The sequence below is a fragment of the Propithecus coquereli genome, unplaced genomic scaffold (assembly GCF_000956105.1).
Source record: "Propithecus coquereli isolate 6110/MARCELLA unplaced genomic scaffold, Pcoq_1.0 Scaffold440, whole genome shotgun sequence".
NCBI lineage: Eukaryota > Metazoa > Chordata > Mammalia > Primates > Indriidae > Propithecus > Propithecus coquereli.
In genome coordinates this window covers 1,363,643-1,387,376 of record NW_012150175.1, presented here as the reverse complement: position 1 = coordinate 1,387,376, position 23,734 = coordinate 1,363,643, and the positions used below count along the sequence as shown (strand labels likewise).

General features: G+C 35.4%; 1 protein-coding gene across 1 annotated transcript in view; it reads right to left on the bottom strand.

The window, feature by feature from the left end:
- TM9SF3 (transmembrane 9 superfamily member 3) overlaps window positions 1-23,734 on the bottom strand; it is a 55,842-nt gene that overhangs the window by 14,326 nt on the left and 17,782 nt on the right. Inside the window, exons 3-9 of the mRNA XM_012654501.1 lie at window positions 23,277-23,399; window positions 20,761-20,921; window positions 19,623-19,700; window positions 12,288-12,419; window positions 10,513-10,679; window positions 6,820-6,914; window positions 3,600-3,730 (exon numbers count right to left, since the gene is read on the bottom strand). Coding sequence (XP_012509955.1) covers window positions 3,600-3,730; window positions 6,820-6,914; window positions 10,513-10,679; window positions 12,288-12,419; window positions 19,623-19,700; window positions 20,761-20,921; window positions 23,277-23,399 — 887 coding nt within the window. The remainder of the gene's footprint in view (window positions 1-3,599; window positions 3,731-6,819; window positions 6,915-10,512; window positions 10,680-12,287; window positions 12,420-19,622; window positions 19,701-20,760; window positions 20,922-23,276; window positions 23,400-23,734) is intronic.

Here is a 23,734-nt window from a genome sequence, read left to right as displayed (position 1 = left end):
TCAAAAACTACAAACAACCCAAATATGCATTATCAGTTAAATGGATAAATTGAAGTATATCCCTGCAACAGAATACTACTGAGCAATATAAACAAATTATTAATACATGCAACATCAATAAATCTCAAAATAATTTTTATGAGTGAATAAAACAGACAAAAAAGAGTACAAGATTTATGATTCCATTTAAAGGAAATTCTAGGTAATGCAAACTAAGCTATGTTAAGAGAGCAGACTGGTGGTTACGCAGGAATGAGGGAGGAAAATAAGAAGGGGAAGAGATGGGATGAATTATAGAGGTGTATGAGGAAACTTCTGGATGTGACAAATATCTTCTTTTTCTTCAGTGTGGTAATGGTTTCACAAATGTATATATATATTAAAATGAGTCAAATTGTATACTTTAAATATACACAATTTGTCAGACCTCAATACATCTGTGAAAACAGACAAGCAGAAAAGGGCAAAAAACATTCTCCAGAGGCTGCCCATTGCTCTCAGAAGCAAGTTAGGATTTCTTCTGATAAAAAGGGGAAAAAAAGGTAAAAAAGAATAAAAACCTATCATCACCACCACTAACACAACAACAAAGAAAACATGATTTTGAGTCAACTCCTACAAAAGAGTCTTGGTTCTTTGATCTGTAAAATAGGGGTAATCATACCACTAGCTCTATGTCTTTGGGTTCTTCTGAAAATCAGATGATATAATGGGTGTGAAAATGCTTTGTAAAGTATAAAGTGCTATGCAAATATATGATTATTGTCCTTATGATCATTTATCTTGTTAGATTTGTCACATAATTTCAGTCAGTTGAAATCTTTTCAGATGTTCTCTATATCATTCCATATTACTACTAGTTTCCTCCCTGGTCTCACATCCTTTTTCAGTTTAATCAGCAGACCACCGAATCTTTATCCAAGTTATTAATAATCATTTGAATAAGTCAGAGACAAGAATATCTGTCACATGCTACTGAAGGATAGTATATGACATACTCTGGTCAACATCCCAATCAATAGTCTATAATTGCTCAGTTATACATCTGCCTTACTATACTATTATTCTAGCCATGTTTCCCTATCTTACCCAACAATATATATTTTACCTACATACCCTTTTGCTCTTCTAGTCTACTAAAACCTATGAAGGGGAAATGAATCTGTTCTTAGCATTTTTGCTTTAATGAAGCCATACTGGCTCCTAATGGTCATTACTTCCTTTCATTAAAAAAACAAATTTTAGGCCGGGCGCGGTGGCTCATGTCTGTAATCCTAGCACTCTGGGAGGCCGAGGCAGGTGGATTGTTTGAGCTCAGGAGTTCGAAACTAGCCTGAGCAAGAGCGAGACCCCGTCTCTACCAAAAATAGAAAGAAATTAATTGGACAGCTAAAAATATAGAGAAAAAAAAAAATTAGCTGGGCATGGTGGCGCATGTCTGTAGTCCCAGCTACTCGGGAGGCTGAGGCAGTAGGATCACTTGAGCCCAGGAGTTTGAGGTTGCTGTGAGCTAGGCTGATGCCACTGCACTCTAGCCCGGGCAACACAGTGAGACTCTGTCTCAAAAAAAATAAAAATAAATAAATAAATAAAATAAATAAATCTTAAAATAACCCCATTCTAAAATCTTGTGCCTCATCAAGTTCACGACATTTTGTAAGGCAGAACCCAATCCACTTTCTTCCATTTCCTCCTGGAAAGTAAATTTGTCTGTGTCCAGTTTTAAAATACTTCTGCTCTTATATAGTTACTCAAACATTACTTTTCAGCATGATCTCTCAGCATCTCTAAAAGATCATTTATATGATCTTGAAAGCAAGGAGACTTTCAACTAAGGTAGTTGGGTACTCCCGTACAAATAATCACCTTACCTATTTTAAGCCTCACTTCCCTCTTATCAGGGTATTTTTCCTCTTACTTTTCTTGTTTGAAGGTTATTTTATTTGATGAAAAATAAAAAGAAGAAGAATGGGATGGAGCCATTCTTCTTTTACTTTGTTACATCACTGATCCCATGTAATGAACCTTTGGTCTTGCTGTGAAAATATCTTTACAAAATCCTTTTTTGCCTTACTTAGCATTTGTCAATAGTTCAGCTTAGGTAATAGAATTCTCTAACACCATTTTTTTATAGATCTTTATTATTCTTTCATACTTGTATACTGAGAACATAATATTGCAGGAGCCTCCTAACAGTTAGTTTTTATTCACTAACGATCAATTTTATAAATCTTCTCTTGTTCAGCATAGCTTGATATTATATTCTAATAATTAGTAATATTAAATCATCTAAAGGCCAATTATACTGAATGTTAACATTTAAAACTCCATTTATAAAGTGGTAAAATTTATAATTTTAGTGAGACAAAGCAACTTTGAAATACCATTTCACCAATATAAAATTCAGAACTGAGAAAAATTGTAACAGAATCATAATTTTAATTTTTAAAGCACTATGAAAATAATTTATTCAGCAGATGATCTTTAAGAAGTAAACCTGACTTACTATATGTATTTTCTAATGGCCTGGAACTACTATGAAGCAAATTTCCAGTCTGATGGTATTAATTACTTTCCCCTTTCCTAGCCATTATCACTTATTTTGGTTTGAAAAAAGAAATTTCAATTTTGAAGCAAGTTTCAAAATATTCCTAGATAAAAAGTATTAAAGACTTAGTAAAAAAGTATATTCAACGTGTCTTTGAAAAACCTAGACTATAAAACAATCAGTTATCTGGAATTTCTGTGAAACTATTTGATAACTCCCATATAATAGAAAGAAAACCCAAACAAGATTAAAACTCAGAAAAAGATGTGGGTAATAGTTGCAGTTCTACCATTAACTATCTGTATGACCTTAACCAAGTTATTTAGCTCTTCTAAAAGCAGTAACCACCCTGCAACTTTCATACATGTGCACATGTATATGCATGTGTGCACAAGTGTATATTAAGACTGCAGGCTAGCCTAGGCCTAAACCTGTTTCTAGTAAAAAGGTAGTAACAGAAAGAACTGGGAGACTGTGGGTTAATCTATAAAGCACCATTATACCTGTATTCTAGTTTTAATATATTTAAATAATTTAAAATATTTCAAAATTACAGGTAAGATATGTGAAAGGATTTTAATATCTATAGCAACAAATATTATTAATATTAATGTAAATGCTTAGTGAGGTTCTAAAAATAATATGTTAATAAAAAAAGTGTTATGGAGAAGCTTTACTTCCTACCACTGCACTCACCTATCACTTTAAAACACCTATGTTTCTTGGTGTGTCATTATTCTTTCTCTAAAATATATTCACCAGTTCCTCAGATCTCTGATAAAAAGCTATAGTGCTCTCTTCCGTCATATTTAAATTCAGCCTTTCACTTTATTGGATTACAGAATCAAGAAAAAAAAAGGCAACTACAGGTCTAAACTTGAGCAAAATTTATGGAGGTAACAACAATTGTTTTCTCCTAATTTTCCAAGACTGAGTAGGGACTGGCTAAAACTATCAAAACACCTAATAAAAGGTACTTTGGAGAGACTGCAGGACTCATATCAGAATGTTTATGCTTATTCAGTTTAAAAGTAAGATTCAAACAGCTTACCATTGTTCCAAAAGGAATGGCTCTTGAAGCATGGTAATAAATGGCTATAAAATTGATGAAGAAGGCAGTGCCACACACCATAGCTGGGATAAGGAATGCCCCAATAAACATCTGCTTTATCCATCTCCTTCCTGACAGAGAAAGGAAACTATAAAAACCAGAGCTAGATAGATAGGCATGTATTAATGTTTAAAATGTAATTATATAGTACCAAATTATTTAAGATTTTAATACAGAGATCATGAAATTCAACATCCTAATAATTGCTTCCAAAAAATTGCTAATAAAGACCAGTCCAGCTCTTCAGTATGTATATGAGAAACATAGCTTTTGAAGTGGGTATACTGGAAAAGAGCAATGACCTGTAGTAAGATATTCTCATGTTTTGTCTCAGTTCTGGCACTGAACTGCTGTGAACTTTGGTTAAGCCACTCAATCTCTCTGGGCTACAAGTTGGCCTAGACAGGGATTTGCAAACTACTAGTTAAGAGTTCTACAGCTTCCTGGTGTGCCCATGAAGTCACTAGGTGAATGAAAATGCCAGGTCCCCTAACCTTGCTTCAACCAGAACAATTCCATTTTCAACAACTATACACACTGGAGTTTCTGTAAGCTTTCATTTGAAAAAAGGGTTACACCGCTTTAAAGAAAAAAAAAAGTCTAAAAACTCCTGGGTTAGACAGTCTCTAAATTTACTTGTAGTTCTATAATTATGATTATAAATACATATTTAAATGTATTTCTATATTTGAAAAGCAAGAAACAATAGAATGTGTTTTGTGAGTTCTCTCTCAGCAATGAGAACTATAAATTTATAAGTTTTACTGTTTCTTTGTACCTCTGTGTATTGCCAACATTCTATAGTGAATATTTATTATTTAAATAATTAACTATATAATCGAAAATATTAAATCATGCTCATATCGACCAGGAAAGCAACAGGGAGAGCTGTCTTTCTAATACAGCAGAGTATACAAGCCAGCACAACATCTTCATATAGCTTAAGAACAGAGCGTAAATATTTAACATTAGATCACCATTAAAGTTCAACTCCATAAACATAAGCAACGGAACCAAATAGGAAATGCTACAGGAAAGATAAGCAATACCCTCAATGTTGTTTTCTTCTATATAAAGTTCTTTTTAAAAAACTGTCTCACAGAATTACTACCCCAAATTCTAACATTCCTCCAGAAAAACTCCTTGATTCTGAGCTTTCTCCTCTATTTCATTTCTTTTTCAGAGAAGTTTCAAAAATCTCTCTTTTTCAACTAATACCTAGCATTTAAACAGTAACACAAAAAGGATGGCAACTAATTAAAATTAAGCATTTCTTCTACTTAATTCCAACAACTTCCTAGAATTTTCTTTTCCTGTACTTTTCATTATCTTCTCAGATTCACACCTGTATTAGTAAAACTTCTTATCCAACTTTATTTCTCCCTTTCCTTTCAATAGTCAAAAAGAACCCCACACGCATTCCATTGGGTACAAGCAGCAGCCCAGGCATCTGTGTTGTGCTTTCTACTGCTCCCCACACCCTTGGAGACTCTGTTTAAGTTCCAGACTACTGCTGGCTTCAAATTGAGTTTAGAGCATTATTCAGTGCACTGAGGACAGTGTGAAGACCTTGAGCTTCACTGTAGTTCAAATCCTGAGATAACTGAAAAATTCTTGATTCCTTGGGTAGACCTTGAAATTAATCTGGTTTTTAGAGATTGTTCAGACAAAATATCAGGACACTATCAGACCTCCTCAGTATACTATCAATCTGAACATAATCTTTAGATTATACTTTGTAAGATATGATACTCCTAGACCTGAGCCTGAACTCTGTCAGCTTTCAAGAATAAGCATAGTAAAAGAAAGTTTGGCTGGGTGTTTTTAATTTACAATCAGACTAAAAGAGAATTCATATCCAAGTGTAAATAAATTTCCTTTTTTAAATAAATTTATTTCTGCTGTGGAAACTTTTTTGGGAGTCATAAACTAATCATTTTTAGCCTAGTTTCCAGGTCAAATTCAAAGGTGAAGTTGCCGTGGATATCCTTACTTTTTTAGGATATAATCCTATATGATAGGATTCATTTCCTGTATCCGGAGGCAAGATTTAGAGACTTGAACATCTAACTTAAATAGTTAGGAATCTATAATGATACCCCCTCAGGCAATCCAAAGAATTACCTATATTGAAGGCACAGAGCACATTAAGTCAAGTAGGACCAATAAAAAAAGCAATGGTAAACCAGGATATCCTGATGGAATTTTAAATGATCCTATGCTCTGATTTCCTATAACCATCTCTCTAGTCTACTAAAAGGCGGCAAAGATCTCCTAATGCTGACATTGCTTACGTTGCTTAGGATGGGCTGTGAAAATCACTACTCTATCCTTGGAACTACAATTGTAAGGTCTTTCAATAACCCTTCATTCATAAACTAAAATATGCAAATCTACTATAGCACTTTACTAAACCTATTAGAAAACAAAGACTATTACAGGGAAAACAAAGGACCTCTGAATATCAAAGCAGAAAGAAACACCAAGGAGCAGCACCCTTGTATCATCCACATATTATTTCCATCATTTCCAGGTCACAGTAGGAAAGGAGCAAGGGGGTATTTAAGATGAAGTGCTCTTACAGCAAGAGACTGTGACACTGAGTAACAGAAATCTTTGCAAAGGGTCCTTTGATAAATATTTAAGGGGTCAAGAGAAATAATCAGCTCTTCTTCCTATTCTCCTTCCACTGTCCAGAAACCTTACCCATAGGCCATTAAACATTCCTTTACATTTGTCTATAAAGCTATACTCTGTGCGGAGGCCTTACGTCAATGGTCCCCAACCAAGAACTGGTTTCATGGAAGACAGTTTTTTCCACGGTTGGTGGTGGGGGGTTGGGGACCGCAGCCTTTACATAGATCACATCTACAGCTAGGTACCTCAGAGAAAATAATATCAATAACTTAAATGTACTCAGGGCTAATTTCACAGTGGACAATGGAGATAATCTATTAATTATTCGTAATTTTAGGAAATAAAATGCGAAGATTCCAAAAATCAAGATAGAACACATAATAATGGGTTTGTTAGAGATTATGTGAAATGGGACAACAAAGGATTTTACAATGGCTTTACTGCCCATTTTAAATTCCAAATACCTCACAGTAAAATATTAGTATCTATAATTAAAAACACAAAGTGATAATTCCTAAGTTACCTCCTTGTCTAGCATACAGACTTCCTCCAAAATAACCATTCACTGGAGATGTAGCAGCATAGACAAATATGGCTGTACTGAGCATTGATCCCCTCCTAAAAAGGCAAAACAACATATAAGATCAAATAAAACCAACAATTTAAAGAAAACATCATATAGCCTACCACATTAGCATTAGTTTAATTTCAAAGATAAATTTAACAGAAATACAAAAATATCACATCCTGAACTACCAAAAAAAAAAAAAAAAAACCTCAAAAGCTTCTCTAGTGAATGAATTTATAGTTACAATTGCACTTCATGATACAAGGCTGACACTAATTTTTTTTAAACCTGCAGTTAAATTTCATAATATATTCTAAACATGTACTTTACACCTCTTTGGCAAAAACATTAAAAGCTGGCACTACAACTGTTTTGCAACCCTGTAAACCAGCCCCATGATATCCAACAGGATATTCATCTATTAAGAAAAATGACAAGAATAGTCCTTTTCATAACTTGATTCAACTGCTTATGATTCTTGCCTGCTAAAAGAAATAAAATGCAAGAGGTATAACTTATATTAAATGCTATTATTTTAAATGGTATAGCACTGAGACTCTCCTATTTAATTTCCCTTGTACTGTTAAAAATGATTTTTAAAAAACCTATAGGTCCACAAGTCAACATTAACTCAGATTGACAATTCCTAACCTCCTCCTCCAATAATATCTAAGGAATTCAGACCACCCCTCCTGTGGAGTAAAACTGGAAAAAATATTTTTTAAATGCCTAATTGCAAAGAGAAATATTAAAATGATAAATGACAATATCATTTGCCATAATATAGAAATATACTTAACCCAGTACATATTTCAACTCACTAGTCTTAAAATATGTAGCACTCCTCTGCTCAAATACCTATGCTCACTTTCTTAAAGTAGATACATAATAGTGAAAACACTGTAGTATTTCATCTCTATCAATATATAGCTAAATACAAAAGTAATATGAGAATTTGTCATTTCCAAGTTTAAAAGATCATGGGTCTCAAAGTCAATCAGTTTTAAAAATCAAATTTGTTTTTTCAAGAACCCAATTAAACACTGCAAGTACTAATTTATGTCTTTTAGACTATCATTAACAAATTCAACTCATTCTCCGTTTATAATGGGTGTTAAGGCTGACACAGGTCTAACAATGCTGAAGACAGAAAGGCTGCTTTCAGTCTAAGACCAGTGTAATACTAGCCAGAAGTTCCTAATATCAGAAGAAACGGTTCAGACAGGCTGCCTATGGAACTGAGAGTCCAACATGACTACTAGGTATTTAAGCTTGCAGTCCCCAGAGACATTTCCACTAAACCAAAGTGTAAGTATCCATCAGAACTCTAAAAATCAGATATAACCTTGTTCATAAACATTCCCCACCACCACCACTAATCAATTTTCATCTACATCGAAAAATCTGCTGAGGGAGGGACCCTGTCCTCCTTATTCACTTCTCCAAGACTGGAGGGGAGAACATTTAGGGAGCTGTTTTGCCTACACTTGCCACTACCTTACTGCACCCCAACGAAAGTTTCAGAGTAGCAGCAGCAGCAGTGTTACCAGGCTTACCCTTACCTTCTCAAACTCTATGCCTATTCAAGAGTTCATATCACATATGAACAGGCATACACACTGATACTGATCCTCTACCTACACCCTCAAAATATTTTTTCCTCTCTGATTGCTATGGTAACCTCAGAAGCAAAGCAATTTCACATGTTACATTATCTGCTCTTTATTCTTTAGAATCCTTCCTACTCTGGAGTGATTCATCCCAATTTTACGTGCAAATTTTTCTTCATTTTCTCACCACTTTGTATTGTTATTATTACTATTTTCATTTCCAAACATAGCAAATTAAGAAAACAGTTGTGGAGTAAGACTGCCTAAGTTCAAATCCCAGTTTATTAACATACCCTTTATTCACAGCTGTGTGATCTCAGATTACGTAACCTCTCTGAGCTTTAACTTTCCTCATCTGTAGGAATGGAGATAATAATAGTCCCTTCACCATCTGATTGAAGGTTGATGTGAAGATTAAAGGATCTAATGTGCATAAAGCACCTAACATGGAACCTCAATAATGTTAGCCACTTCTATTTCACAATAATTACTGCTTTAGTAATTATCATATAAATAACTAATTATGTTCACTTCAAATAAACACAACAAAGAACAACCATTGATAATGATAACCTAAAATAACAATGCATGGCTTGCCTGCTAATACCATGTATTAAAGTCGTTTCTTATGTCTAAAAGTTGAAGGTCTTTAAGTAGAAGAGCTTCTACATTAAAAAAATGAGTTGCCAAATTTTCAAACTAAAATTTTGAAAAGGAACAAAGCAAATACTTGGATTCCAGGACGGGTTACCTTCTAGTCGCTCAGAAGACTGTGACAAAATAGTCAGTGTCAATTAGGTAGTGATGAATTTAATCCAGTATTTAATGTAAGGCACAACTTCTTGGCAGATTTGAAATGCTGTTGTTTTATATTTGGGATTCAGTTTATCTAAAATATATTATACCCTAAAATTCACCAACTGCTCAGCAAAACTCTCAGGTTTAGGTTTAAATTAATTATTTTGAAGCTTACATGGTACATGAATTGCAAAGGTTATGTTAAGGAAACATAACGGAAACTGCAGAGAAATAGCTTTGTTGGTTATACATGATCACTTCAGTTCAACAAGCACTGACTAAGTACCTTCCATGTACAAAGCTCTTTATGTAAGTATTTTGAAAATTCAAAGATAAGTTAAGACCTAGTCTTTACTCTGAGGGAACTTTTATCTAGCAAAGGAAACAACTATTTAATATACAGTTAAATATTTACTGTATAACTAAAGAGCTATTCTTTCAGCAAGAATTTATTGCTTGTCCACAAAATGTCAGGCATATATAGGAAAGAATGCATTATTAACTGAAATAGAGGTATGAAATGTAACTGGAAAAAAGTATTCTGACTGAGGACTTCAGGGGCAGCATCTGAAATGCCTGAATTATTAACCACCATCCCCCAGGCACCAGAGTGTGTCTGCTCTCTGAGGACAAGGTTATGGGACCACTCGATAGGGACTTGAGATCTTTTGTGAATATATAACTTTTTCTTATAATTCAAAGACCTCAAATCAAGAATTTTTTGCAAATGGTTTTGTTTGCAAAGAAAAAAATGTAGCAAAATCCAGGTAAAGGTAAGATATTGACCCAGGACTTTTTTTTGTAAAGTCACCCAATTATTTTTCTAACCTACCTCATGTGACTTTCCCATCACTCTTACTATTCTTTACAATCTATTCTGTAGAGGTCTCCCAGTTTTAGAGGTGTATGTGAAGTACTAATTCAGTAACTGTGAAATCCTTATTCTTCGTAGGAAGCTCCTATTGGATCTTCAACTTTAAAAAAAATGCCTATTCACTTTGTCGAACAGTTCTGGATTGAAAGTAACCTCTGCTCATATCTCTAACTGAACATAATCTTTATAACCAACAAAAATGTTCATTAATACTAAATTATTATTATTTAACAATCAGCATTAATGACATTTACCATAAATTCTAAGGTAATTGAAGTCAGCAAATATTTAATTATGATTGACTTAAAAGGTTCCAATGATTAAAACTATTCAAGAACAAAAAAGTAATAAAGTACAGGCACTTACTCTGTATATAAATCTTCTATCATTGCAACAATAATAACAATGAGAGACACAGCAAATATCTGGCAGCCAGAACCAACGAGAGAGGAAAATATCAGTGGATGGCTTGATGGTCTAAATACATCTCCATGCACCTGCTTCCATCCATATTCATCTCCTAGGTCTCTATCCTATATGCAAATATTATGTACAGAGAAAAGCAAATCATTTGGAATCAAATTCAAATACAGTGGAAAGGTAAAAATTTACACTTGTAAGTTTCCTCCCTCCAAATTTATAGCTATTTAAAGAGGTCCAAAATATTGAGAAAAGACAGTTCAAATTTAAAATATTCATTGCCTTAATAACTTACAATGTTAAAAAATGTTGAGATTCACAAAGTTGACTCCCGGTTGTGTCCAGAGAATCTCAAATAATGGAAAAACAAAAGGTTTGGGAGCAAAAAGAAATGGTCAAATTGGGAGAACAGTGCGCTGACTCTCTTAATGTTACTTTCAGACACTATTCTTGCCATTCATATCATGACTGTGGCTCATACACAACCAGGGGCCAGGCAGAAAGCAAAAGAGAAGAGTAACAAAACCAGTACTGGATGCCCTAAAAATGCAGAAATGTCTTTCATAGGCTAGAATATGGGAAAATATTGGATATGGATGTTTTTATTTAACTGTCTATAGCATTTTTTTAAAAGAATTCAATTTTGACTTTTCAATCTGAGTAAGCAAGTGCTCCTGCTTAAACTGTTTCTACAACAGTTTAACAGTTTCTAAAACAATGTTTCTTAAGGAATAGCAGCCCTTCAAGATAATCTGTTTTGGGGGGGAATCCTGGTCAGATATGTTTAAGAAGCACTAAATATTTTATCTATTCCTCTGATACTTCGCAACATACTTCAGCACATTAAAATTTATAATTTTAAACTGTTTCCACCAAATCTATTTAATTATGGAGGATACCTACACAAAATGACCATTAAAATTCTATAGAACATACTTTTGTTCTACAATTTAGTAAAAGAATTTAGAAAGCAAACTTTGTAAACCTTTACATTTCTACTAAATGTAAAATAATCTTTTCACCCACTCCTTGAATTTTATGGAATATTTAACAGTATTAGAAAGTTACCAATACAGATCTATAACTTCTTAGCTGCAATTCTGAAATAAAAATAAAAATAAAAATTTTGTTTCTTACGTTTGACATATCCTTAAATGGTGGCAAAACTTGTTTCGAAATAACAAGAGGTTAATTACACAGTTTATTTACCCCACTTAGGGTGAACATTCATGTGTTTTGATTTAAAAAAAAAAATTAATATATTTGATTACAGGGCATGGTCCCAGACTACAATGGGAGTTTTACGCCTCTCTAAAACCTAAAAATTCTGCTGGGCTGGGCCCACTGGCTCATGCCTGTAATCCCAGTTGAAGCAGAAGGATCACTTGAGGCCAGAAGTTAAAGACTAGCCCGGGCAACATAGTGAGACCCTGTCTCTACAAAAAAAGTTTTTAAAAATTAGCTGGGTGAAGTGTGTCAAAAGCCCGTAGTCCCAGCTACTCAGGAGGCTGAGGTTACAGTGAGCTATGATCATACCACTGCACTCCTCCAGCCTGGGTGACAAAGTAAGATCTTGTCTCTTAAAAAAACACCTAAAAATTCTGAAAACTCACCTGGTCTCAAGAATTTCAGATAAGAAATTGTGACCTACATTCCAACATTCAAAATAACACTGAGTTAAATTGTTTTTTTATAAATATAATGTAAAAATGTTTGCTCACCATGTCATCCATTTCTTCTTCTTTACTGTACCGGGCATAATCTTTTCTTAAAGTTCTCATTAAGATCATTGAAACCAAGCCCACCAAAAAGATCACCATCATGAAGGAGTTGAAAATTGAAAACCAGTGAATCTAAAATAACAGAGAATAAAATGTTACCAATATGAAATATCGGTCACAAAATTTATAGGTTTCATGACAACTAGAGGTTAATGCAAAAAATATATAGTCTTTTTAAATCTTTTAGATAAAAGTCCAAACTTAACACACTTTGGGGATGAGTATTCATTATGCATTGAAAATATGCTATTGTTTACACAGATTTTCAAAATCAAATTTATTGTATAAATAAGGCACAATTTGGCTATATGACATATACTATTCAGTATCATGAAAAAACATGGGCTTTGGAGTCAAATACGCCTGGATTTAACCCAGGCTTTACCAATTTCTAGCTATGTGATCTCAGTTTTCTCATTTGAAAAATGGAGGGAATAATACGTATGTTATAAGTGATTTATAAGGTTTAATAATATATATAAAAAGTACGGCACCTTAGATACTCAGTAAGTGTTAGTTCCCTTCCCCCAACTGAGCAACAACCTGAAAACCTTAAAATGCCAAGACCAAACCATCACAGCTGGCTGCCACAGACTTAGGCCACCTTCCTGAAGGATTTGCTTCACTTGCTTCCAGTTAGTTCATCCTCTCCACCCTGTCACCATTGTTTTTTAGTCCTTTCCAAATTAACCACTCATGGCACATAGAACAGTGAGGTACCCCTCAGCTCCTCAATATTCTCAGGGTCCTTGGCTTTGATTTCACCCACATATTAGTCACACCATTATGTCCAGATTCTGTTCATAATCAGAAGGTACTGTGTCTCTGAGTGCATCTCAGAACTCAGTGCATCCGATTTGGCACTGCTCAGTGATTCCTTTATTTATATTTTAAATCCTAAAAAGGTCCTTAAGGACAGTTCCAAGATTTCTCCTCTCTCCTGAAGGCCCCAATGCCACCCTTTCTCCTGCCTTCACTTGAGCAGGTGATCCTGTCTTCTACCATCCATCAGGACACAACCTTTCTACATGTATCCTCCTGGCCTTTCACTCCTCCTGTCAATCTACTAGAAGCTGTTACCCTCTAACTCAGCCTTGTCACTAGGCTGCAGATCTCATTCATTCTTTGAGGTATTTTGTTCTGCTGTACTTTTGTACCCCTAACCCTCCACCTTTCACCAGCATTAGCAATCTCCAAAGATTCTCATTTATAATGGTATCTACTCTCTGGGGTTATCATAAGGTTTAAAAAAGATAATAAAAGTAAAGCACATAATATATGGCACATGATAAACACCAAATAAAAACTAAGTTATTGTTAGTGCCATTATTTTCTTTTAAAGTGTTTGCTTCATCTTTTGTCCCCTCATTCTTCATCTTCTCACTTCCCTTTCAATGCCTATACTTTTCAAATGAGACTACATGTTCCATCTCTTCCCTCAATTCCTTGAAAACACAATATGATCTCACTGTTGCCCCACAAAATTTCTCTCAAAGGAATGGACTTCTAAACAGATTCAGTGGTCAATTATCTGCCTCGTTCTCCTTGATCTCTGCCACATCTGACCTTTTCTGACACAATACCATCCTACTTCACTGACTGCTGCTTCTCCTCTTTCATCTTCAATGCCAGCTCCTTCTACCCTGTGTGAACTTTTCCAGAAGCTCCAATCTTGGTACTCTGCTGTGACTTCTTTAGGCTCTCAGAACTTTTAACTAGCATTCCGATGATGATGATGATGACATCTTCCACCTCCCCCGCAACCTCCCCCCAAATCTCTAGGATTCTTTCTCATTCATGTTTCAGGCATTTGCTATTACGATAATTTCTATTTGAATGTGTTTCTGGAATTTCAGATTCAGACTGCCCTAAAATAAACTCGTAATCTTCTACTTCACATATAACACTCATTTCTGATTCTCTAACTTCTGCTAATGTAACTAACGTTTGGTTTCAAACATATATATATATGCATTTTTTTTTTGAGACAGGGTCTCGCTCTGTCACCCAGACTGAAGTGAGTGGTGCAATCATAGCTCACTGTAACCTTGAACTCCTAGGCCCAAGTGATTCTTTCGCCTCAGCCTCCAGAGTAGCTAGGACTATATATAGGTGCATGTCACCAGGCCCAACTAACTTACTTTTTGTAGAGATGGGGTCTCACTATGTTGCCCAGGTGGTCTCACAAGCCTGGCCTTAAGTGATCCTCCCACCCTGGCCTTCCAAAGTGCTGGGATTACAGATGTGAGCCACCATGTCCAGCCTGGTTTTGAAAATTTAGTATTATCTCTGGTTCTTTCTTTTCCCTAATCTTTCAAAGGTAATAATTATTAAGCTTCTATTTTTCTTTAAAATGTCTTTTGTATCTATCCCTTCTTCTCCATTCCATGTCATCACCTCATACCTTGATAACTCTAATGACCTCCCAGTTGGCCTTTTTTTTTTTCATCTCTCCCCTTCCGTTCAACCTAGTCTGTAAAAAGTTACCAAGTATATCTTTCTGAAACATCATGTTCATATTGTTTATCGTGTTCCCCTATTCTAAAACTTAACAGTTATACACCCAATTTCTCTCATATGAAATCTAAGCAATTTTCCCCAATATTCTGCACTCCCTGTAATATGGCCACCTCACCTTACCTAGTCAACTTTTCTTTCCATTATATCCTGTATTCCAATCAGGTCTATCCCTCCTCAAGGACCCACAGGTATAGCAACTTCCACTCGTGGGATCTACTTCTATCCACCTTAGTAAATTCTACCTAGTCTTTAAATTCCAACACAAGCACCCTTTCCTCCATGAAAGCACTTATCTACATATTCCAGTTCTTCATAGATACCTTGTGCTCTCTAAACTTCTAAAGGTACATACATAGAAAATTTAACATACATATATGTACTGTCTTGTACAATTAGGACAGATTTTCACTTGGGCTAATGTGCTGAATATGTACACTAAGTTGAAGAGCAGTCCTGGCTCTGTTATCCACCTGTTATTTATGGAAGGGACAAACTCCATGGCTCTTCCTAGAAAACAGGAGACAGCCAATTGCCTCTGCCTCTTCATAATATCATTCCTTCCTTCAGTCAATAATTTATTTATTGAGCAACTACTAAAATTATAAAGAAAACAATGAATACATTTTTTGAAAATGTTTGCCCAAAAATGTTATATAAATCTAATTTTATCATAAAAGTATCATTTAAGATTTATAAAAATAGTCTATAATGATAGACTTTTCCAAAGATTTGATTTTATTCCCATCCTGGGGAAATTAATAACCCAGAAAAGGTCAAGAGAGGGGAAAAGGGCTGGGCACGATGGCTCACACCTGTAATCCCAGCACTTTGGGAAGCTGAGGTGGGAGGAGAGCTTGACACCAGGAGTTCAAGACCAGCCTGGGCAACGTAGTGAGAACCCACCTCTGCAAAAATTTTTTTTAAAAAGTAGAGGGAAAAAAGTATACAACACATATTCTCTTTTAGTCAATTTATCACATTTTTAAAGAAAAAAGAAGTTTTAGGGCCGGGCGCAGTGGTTCACGCCTATAATCCTAGCACTCTGGGAGGCCGAGGCGGGCGGATTGTTTGAGCTCAGGAGTTCAAGACCAGCCTGAGCAAGAGCGAGACCCCGTCTCTACTAAAATAGAAATAAATTAATCGGACAACTAAAAATATATAGAAAAAAAAAACTAGCCAGGCATGGTGGTACATGTCTGTAGTCCCAGCTACTTGGGAGGCTGAGGCAGAAGGACTGCTTGACCCAGGAGTTTGAGGTTGCTGTGAGCTAGGCTGACGCCATGGCACTCTAGCCAGGGCAACAGAGTAAGACTCTGCTCAAAAAACAAAGAAAAAAGAAGTTTTATACAGTCACCATTTAATAATAAGAAAGATATACCCAACAAGGCTCTCTGCTCTTTTCTATTCTAACATACATAATCTAAGATATAAACTTTAAACCAATACCTATTAATATTATAATGTACTAATAACCTAACGTTTTATCCTTTATTCTAAAAATTATGAAATTTTATATGATTTTGAAACTTTATTATATCAGGGAAAATACTTCTTAAAAATAATAAAGAAACCTGATGCCACAAAGGGGTTTACTAACCCTACTAACTGCTGCACTCCAGCACCCCCTAGTGTTGCTAATCCTAAAGCAGCATCCTCAGTCATAAATTTTATAAGACAACTGGAGATAACTATACCAACAGTGCTGCCTCTTACTGAGCACCTGCTATGTGCCAGACACTGAACTAGGTGCTTTATATACATCATCAAAGTGAAATTTCCCAATAACTCTTCAAGGTATTATAATCCTTGCTTCACTATTAATGGAACAGAAGCTGAAGAACTGAGCCATTTAACCAAGTACAGTAAGTGGCTGAGCCAGAGTCTAAATTCGGCTCTAGTTCCTCTGCCTGTGCTTTTAGAAGCAATCCCTACACTTACATAGTAGATCCCATCCCCTCCCTCCTACTTAAGGAAAACACCGCAGTACTTCTCCCCTCCTTCTCCTACACTGTCAGTTTTGCACTCTCCATCGAACCCCAGTTTTTCTCACAACTTAAAAAAAACAAAAAACAAAAATCTAACTCCATCTTCCCTACTGGCCCCTGCACCATTTCCTTGCTCCCTTTAGCAGCCAAACTCCTCATAAGTCTATACTTCCTGTCTCCAATTCCTCTCCTCCCATTCTCTTACAGCAGCTCCATTCAGATTTTGCTCCACCACTACACCAAAACTGCTTTTTGTCAAGTTCACCAGTGACTCCAGACAAATCCAACAGTCACTTGCAGTGCTCATCTTATTTGACCCATCAGCAACAATTCAGAACTAATCTCTCTATCCACAAAGATACACTTTCTTCCCTTGGCTTTCAGAACACCATACATTCTTACTTTTTTCTTCATAGCCCTCGGCCAGACTCTATTATTCTTCCTAAACTCTTATTACTGCCCCCAGGGCTCAACCTTGGTCCTCTTCTCTCTCTACATTTGCTTTCCTTGGTTAATTACAACCAGTTTCAAAGCTTTAAATATCATCTTTATGCCAAATACTATAAAATTTGTGTGTCTAGCCCAGACCTTTCTCCTGAACTCCAGATGGATATATCCAACTTGCTGGCATCTCCATTTAGATGTCTTACAGACACATTAAAACAAACAAGTCCCAATGTACCCTGATCTTTCCCTCCAAACTTCCTGCACATATGGCCCAGTGATAGCAGCTCCACACTGAAAACCCGGGCGGCCCATCTTCATTATCCTATCAATCAGGAAATCTGGCTGGCTCTAACTTCAAAATATATTCACAATCTAACATCTTCTCACCACCTACACTGCTACCACCCTGGTCTGAGCTACCTCACCTCTCATCTGGACTGTTACCCAGCCTCCATACTGCTCTTCCTGCTTCTACCCATGACCCCACAGAACCGTCTCTCAACATAATAACCTCAGTGATCCTTTCAAAACATAAGTCAGATTTGTCACTCCCCTGCTGAAAAAACAATACTTCCCTACCCTCTTTGCATTCAAGAGTAAAATCTAAAGTCTTTACAGTGAGCATGGATGTTGTGGCTCCTGCTACCTATCTGACTTCATCTTCCTGCTATTCCTCAAATCACAACTAGCATGTTTCCATTTTAACAGGTTTTTCAATGGTGTTGCCTTTGCCTGGAAATTCCTTTCCCCCAGATATCCACATTGCTGATTTCAGATATCCACATTCCTGATTTCCTTCAACTCCTTCAATCTTTTGCTCAAATGTCCGTCTCAGAGGCTTACTCTGACAGCTGAGTTTAAAACTGCAATTCGCCCCGCCCCGGCACTCTTGCTCTGCTGCTCTATTTTTTCTTTTTCAACACACTTACCTTTGAACACAGCGTATGTTTTACTTATTATGTTTACTGCATGTCTCCCCAACCAGAACATAAGCTCCAAAAGGGCACGAATCTTTGCCTCTTGTTTTCTAATGTGTCCTATTTACCTAGCACAGTGCTTTGGCACATAACAGGTGCTCAATTAATACATGCTGAAAGAATAAATACGGTACACTGCTCTACAGGGAAAATACTAAAAGGCAGTCTTTCCCCCAAGTTGTCAATGTCCAATGGGACTAGAACAAGGCAGACCTACGTGTTCCAGTAAGGAGTGTCAGCTGAGGGCCTTCATATTCTCAAATGTTAACTAAATCTTGGCATTATCTGTGTCCACACCCTTAACTGAACTGTTCTACTCAGGACTGCCTGGGCATTATACCTGGGGGTGGGGAAGGTGGGGGGAATTTTAGCTCCAGGAGGAGTCTGCTACATCCTTCGGTAAAGACTAAATTCCAAATAGCTTAATTTTTTTAAATCCTGGGACCCTGAGGAAGATAAGTAGTGATAGGTTCTGATAGAGTTTAAGGGTAGAACCTAGCAGCAATATATAAATCTGAAACCACAAAAACTTATGGGCCATCTCAAAAATAGGTGATTGATAAACTTCAGAATTCCTATCCAAAAGATTAGATAAAAAGAAAGAAGAGGTAATTCAGGATTAAACTCAGGGGAATGGATATATCCCCCTATGCCTTGTTGTCTTTTCATCTTCATCCTTGAAGGAGGGAACCACCAAATTAAAGCATGTTTTTTGCTAGAAAAAACCCAAACTACTTGTACAAAACCAGCACCAGTGCCACTGGTCTTCTGAACTGAGATTCAGCTTGTATCTGTTTTGTGGGGGTGGGGGATGAGAAAGGTATTTCTTCCCATTCTTGATGTTTCTTTCTATGTGGAAGGATTTCCACTAGCAAAAATTCCTGGCCTCAGTCCACTCTCTCATTCTGTCCTTCCTTTCCAGAGGATGCACACATTCTGTTCTTTCCTCATACTATAAGTTTTACAAGGGCAGGTACCCATGTGCCCAGTACTGTCTGAGTGTGTTAAGTCTGTCTGATTCTGAGTTTCTGTAGTAAGAAGCTCACTTGACCATGAATACAAGCCACATTCTCCAATGTTAGCCTTACTGGTGATATTCTGACTTCCCACGTGTTGCATTTTTCCCTGTATAGCTCTTAATTGGCTTAAGAAGGAAGCTTTGGATTGCCCCTCTAAAATTGCCCATTGCCCTTATGACTTCAAGCGCACATGTGAGATCATCATTAGCTAAATCCTGAAATTCACAGCCCTCAGCACAATGCCCTGAAGATGACAGATGCTCAAAGTTTGTTAAACTGATTGGTGCACATATTCAATGTCTTAAAATACATGAACTATTTACCTACCCTATGTTGAAAAAAGGATGGATCAAGATACTTGTCAAATCGATCTTCAAATTTTACATCTGACTTTTTCCATTTTACCTGAAAAAAATTTTTTTCATTTAAAAATAAAGGCCAGTAAACAAATTAGTACTCTGATGACAAAACTCTGAGCAAATTTAGGATTACTTATACACTTAGAATTAAAATTAACTCGAGAAATGGTGGAAAGTTACTAACAACCTGAGAAATTGAAACAGGTATTATAACAAACACTAACCAACTTTCCTCTCTGTGTATTAACAAAACTTACAACTTTCCTTAGAGGGATCATTTCGAGTTTTTAAGGACTATTTACTATTGCTGACTTACATATTCTCACCTGAAAAATGTGATAAGAACTGAATTAGTAAAGCTCACATTACAAGTGTTTAAACCAATTAAAATAACAATCTGTACATCTTTATTTTTAGATTGCATTACTTATCTCACAACTATCAAATTTCTTTGTAAGTTCAGTTACACAAATATTATTTGCACAAGGTACATATGCACAAAGCTTGAAAACCTTTGAAAATTGGCTACTAGCAATGGACTCATTCCAGTTACGATAAAAAACAATTGGCAAAGAAAGAGGCCTACTACATTGGATTTCTCTCTCCTTTCCACTATTTTTAAGCCTAAGAGAACAGAATTAGCTTGACAATTGCTAAAAGGCTCTGACAAGCTCTCACTCTGCAGGAGCATATTACTCCAACTGGCAAAGCAAGCCATAGTAACTATGCCTATCCAGCAACTTTCATTACAACATTATCTCTACCTGCAATAGTAAAAAGGAAAGAGAAAGTACTGCAATCTAAAAATGTAACCATGAAAATACATGGTTGGGTTAGTATAACTGCCCAGTTACAATGGCAAACTTTGTTATAGCAAATAGTAGGTCTTGCAAGCGCGTAACAGGTATCTAATACTACAGATCTGAAGTAAATCTCCTTGTTTTTAGGAGGCTTACTTAGGTACACTGAGAAAATTTAGTTTTAATAATATTGTGTTGCATCCCATTTCAAGCTACATTTTCATTTACTGAAGCTCAAAAACACATTTAATTGTTGATATTAGGTCACAAACACTACTTCCTGCATAAAATTATTTTAATACTTACTGAATATGACATCTGTATTTTAGTATTTGGAACTAGTTTCACCTTTCCTTCACTAGTTAGATTAACATCAACAATTCGATTTCCATTAAAACCTATTTCAAGTTTTTTGTAGGTCCAAAGATAGTAATCTTCTCCATTTTCATCTGCCTCACCAACAATACCTACAAAAGAAAAAACACTTTATGCAAGATAATACCATTTAATATTTAAAATACCTTAGAAGCTAAAAGCTCATTAAAAGTGTTTTTATATATTAAAAAAGCAATATTACCATTATTCCTCATTAGAATAAGGCAAACGTGTAAGTTGGACTCTTCATTAACTACCTAGCAAACATACACCCTTGTCATACCACAGTGAAAAAGTGATGAACAAATAGCTCCGCATAACTGATCACTAATTTAATCCTCAAAGTTCATGCTCCGTCATTAGTATAATCTTCATTACAACAATTATCACCTTTTATGTGCATACTTCCTAATACCTAAAAATTTCAGCGAGGTGCTATATCACCATCTGTTCAAGGTTATCCAGTTACCTGTGATCAAACCTAAATTAAAACAAAGATTTCCATTACTTTCTCTAATAACCTGTGATGTACCTGTTCCTAGTGAGATGCACACATGTGTATATGGGTACCAAAATTGTCTCCTTTTTATACCTCAAGTACTGGACCTGTCCCTGCAAAGTCATCAAAATGAAAGGAGTGTTGAAGATAAATGGTAATGAGGCAATACTTTAAAATGATCATTTTGATCATGATTTGGATATTGAAAGGAAAAGATCCACACAATGTGAGGGCAATAGGTGGAAGCTGAGACTCCATCCCTGGTGCCCTCAAACTGTCAACTGCTTGTCTAGTGTTCCCTACCTAAGCCCAGATACTTCCAAGAGCCTTACAGTCCTTGGGGCCTTCTCCCTATGATCAATGCATCCCATTAAAGTATTAGGGGGAAAAAAAATGATCATTTCTTATGAAGGATTATTTGGTTATTAACCAAAATGAGTCTAATTGGTACAAACTCAGGGAGTATAGTTTGGGGTGGTAGAGGGATAATGGAATTCTTCTAATAATTAATTTCTTTTTTTAATATTTTTTCTTTTTAAAAATAGCTCACAAGCAATAATAATTAATTTCATCAAGGTTTATTTACCTATCTACTCTGAAAGCCAGACTTTGGCAGTGACAACATAATCACACCAAATAACAAGCTCTTCCTAAGAGGCTTTTAAAAGACTCTCTGAAATCTTTATGCCAAGAATTTTGATAAGGATTCCCCATGGTTCAGACGTTCTAGGACATCCAAAAGTATTAGTATCTCCCCAAACATGACGGATCCTGAAATCCCAGGACTAAAAAAGATTTATTTTAACATAGGAAACCATAGTTGCCAAAGTTGCTAAAGAGGCTGACAGCAATGACTGAAAAAACATAAAAATCCAGACAAGAAACCCATAAGCAATGGAAAAGAACGGGGGAATCTGCTCTCTCACCAAAAACACAGGAGGCCCAGACCAACGGATTTTCCTGAACTACAGGCTCAGAAATCTTCAGTGAATATTCAGCACATCTTCCTACTATCCTCAGAACTGATCACAGAAATATCTATGTTGCCATAATAGCAATTACCATCATCTGTATGAAATGCTTACTATGTATGCCTAATTAACATGTAACATAGTAATGATGGTGTATACAATTATCTCTTGAGATTAACTTTCTTATACATTTCATCTTAGTATCAGTTAAACTCTGATCTGATATGGTCAGACTTTCATAGTTTACTGCCCATGAGCATAGGAGTCTGCTAACAATTTTAAGAATTAGAAGAAACCTTAATTATATATAAGAGCAGATGTCTAGAAGCAAAAAAGAAAATTAGAGAAAAAATGTGATCAAACATGTTGGCCATGCTTTGCATTTTAAATAATTTAATCAAATCCAACACAAATCATTTTTGGATTATGCATAAATTTGTAGTAACTATGCCATAGCTCTTCTGCATTAATACGGATAAGCAAGAGCAAAAACATTAAAAATTTTTAAATATTAAGAGTTTTAGAAAATAACAAAGGAACAAAATAAACCATTCAAGAAACTATTATACCTAAAAACTGTATTACCACAGTACCATGTAAGAGAAAGGCAGAATTAAACTTCAAAATCCTATTTAGTCCCTTTAATTGTATTTAAAAGAACAAGTTAAAATAAGATAGGAGAAAATTGGGGGCAGAAGGATTTTTCAGATTGTTCCAAGTACCTTTTAATTTCTTGAATCTGAAAAATTATACTATAAAAGGTTTATTTTGGGAGAGTTTCATGTAAGGTTTGGCAATGTCAAAAATCCTTTAAGTAACAGAGGACTATAAAATTGGTATTAAAATCATTCTGTGGACAATAGTGAAAACACATTTACACCATGATCCAGCACACAATCACCTTAACAGAGTCATTACATAAATCTTGCTCCTTATGCAAATTTTCCCAAACCTTAAATACAACATACAGTACTTACCCCATATTGGTAAGTCATCTATATACATCTGGTACCAGTAGTGATTTTTGATGGCATACACAAATGCATCTCTCTTTTCTTTATCTAAGTCAATTTCACAGTAAGTGGCTGGCATTACATCATCTGCATAAAATAAAAATTGCAAATTAGCCCACTTGTTTGCAAAATAGTTACAGGAAAAATAACAGAAGGAAAAAGCCAACATTTCCTGAAATTAAAATTTCTATTCATAATAGTTGAATATGGGTGATAAATATATGGAGGTTCTGTATACTATTCTTTCCTCTTTTGTATATCATTAAGATTTTTTATAATGAAAGAATTTTAATCATCTTTCTTTTCAAAGATTACCTTACTAAATGAAGAAATCATCCCTTATATAAAGAAAATTACACAAGAACATTTACAAAGTAACTTTAAAATAAACTAATTTAAAAAATAAAAATAAAGCTTCAAAC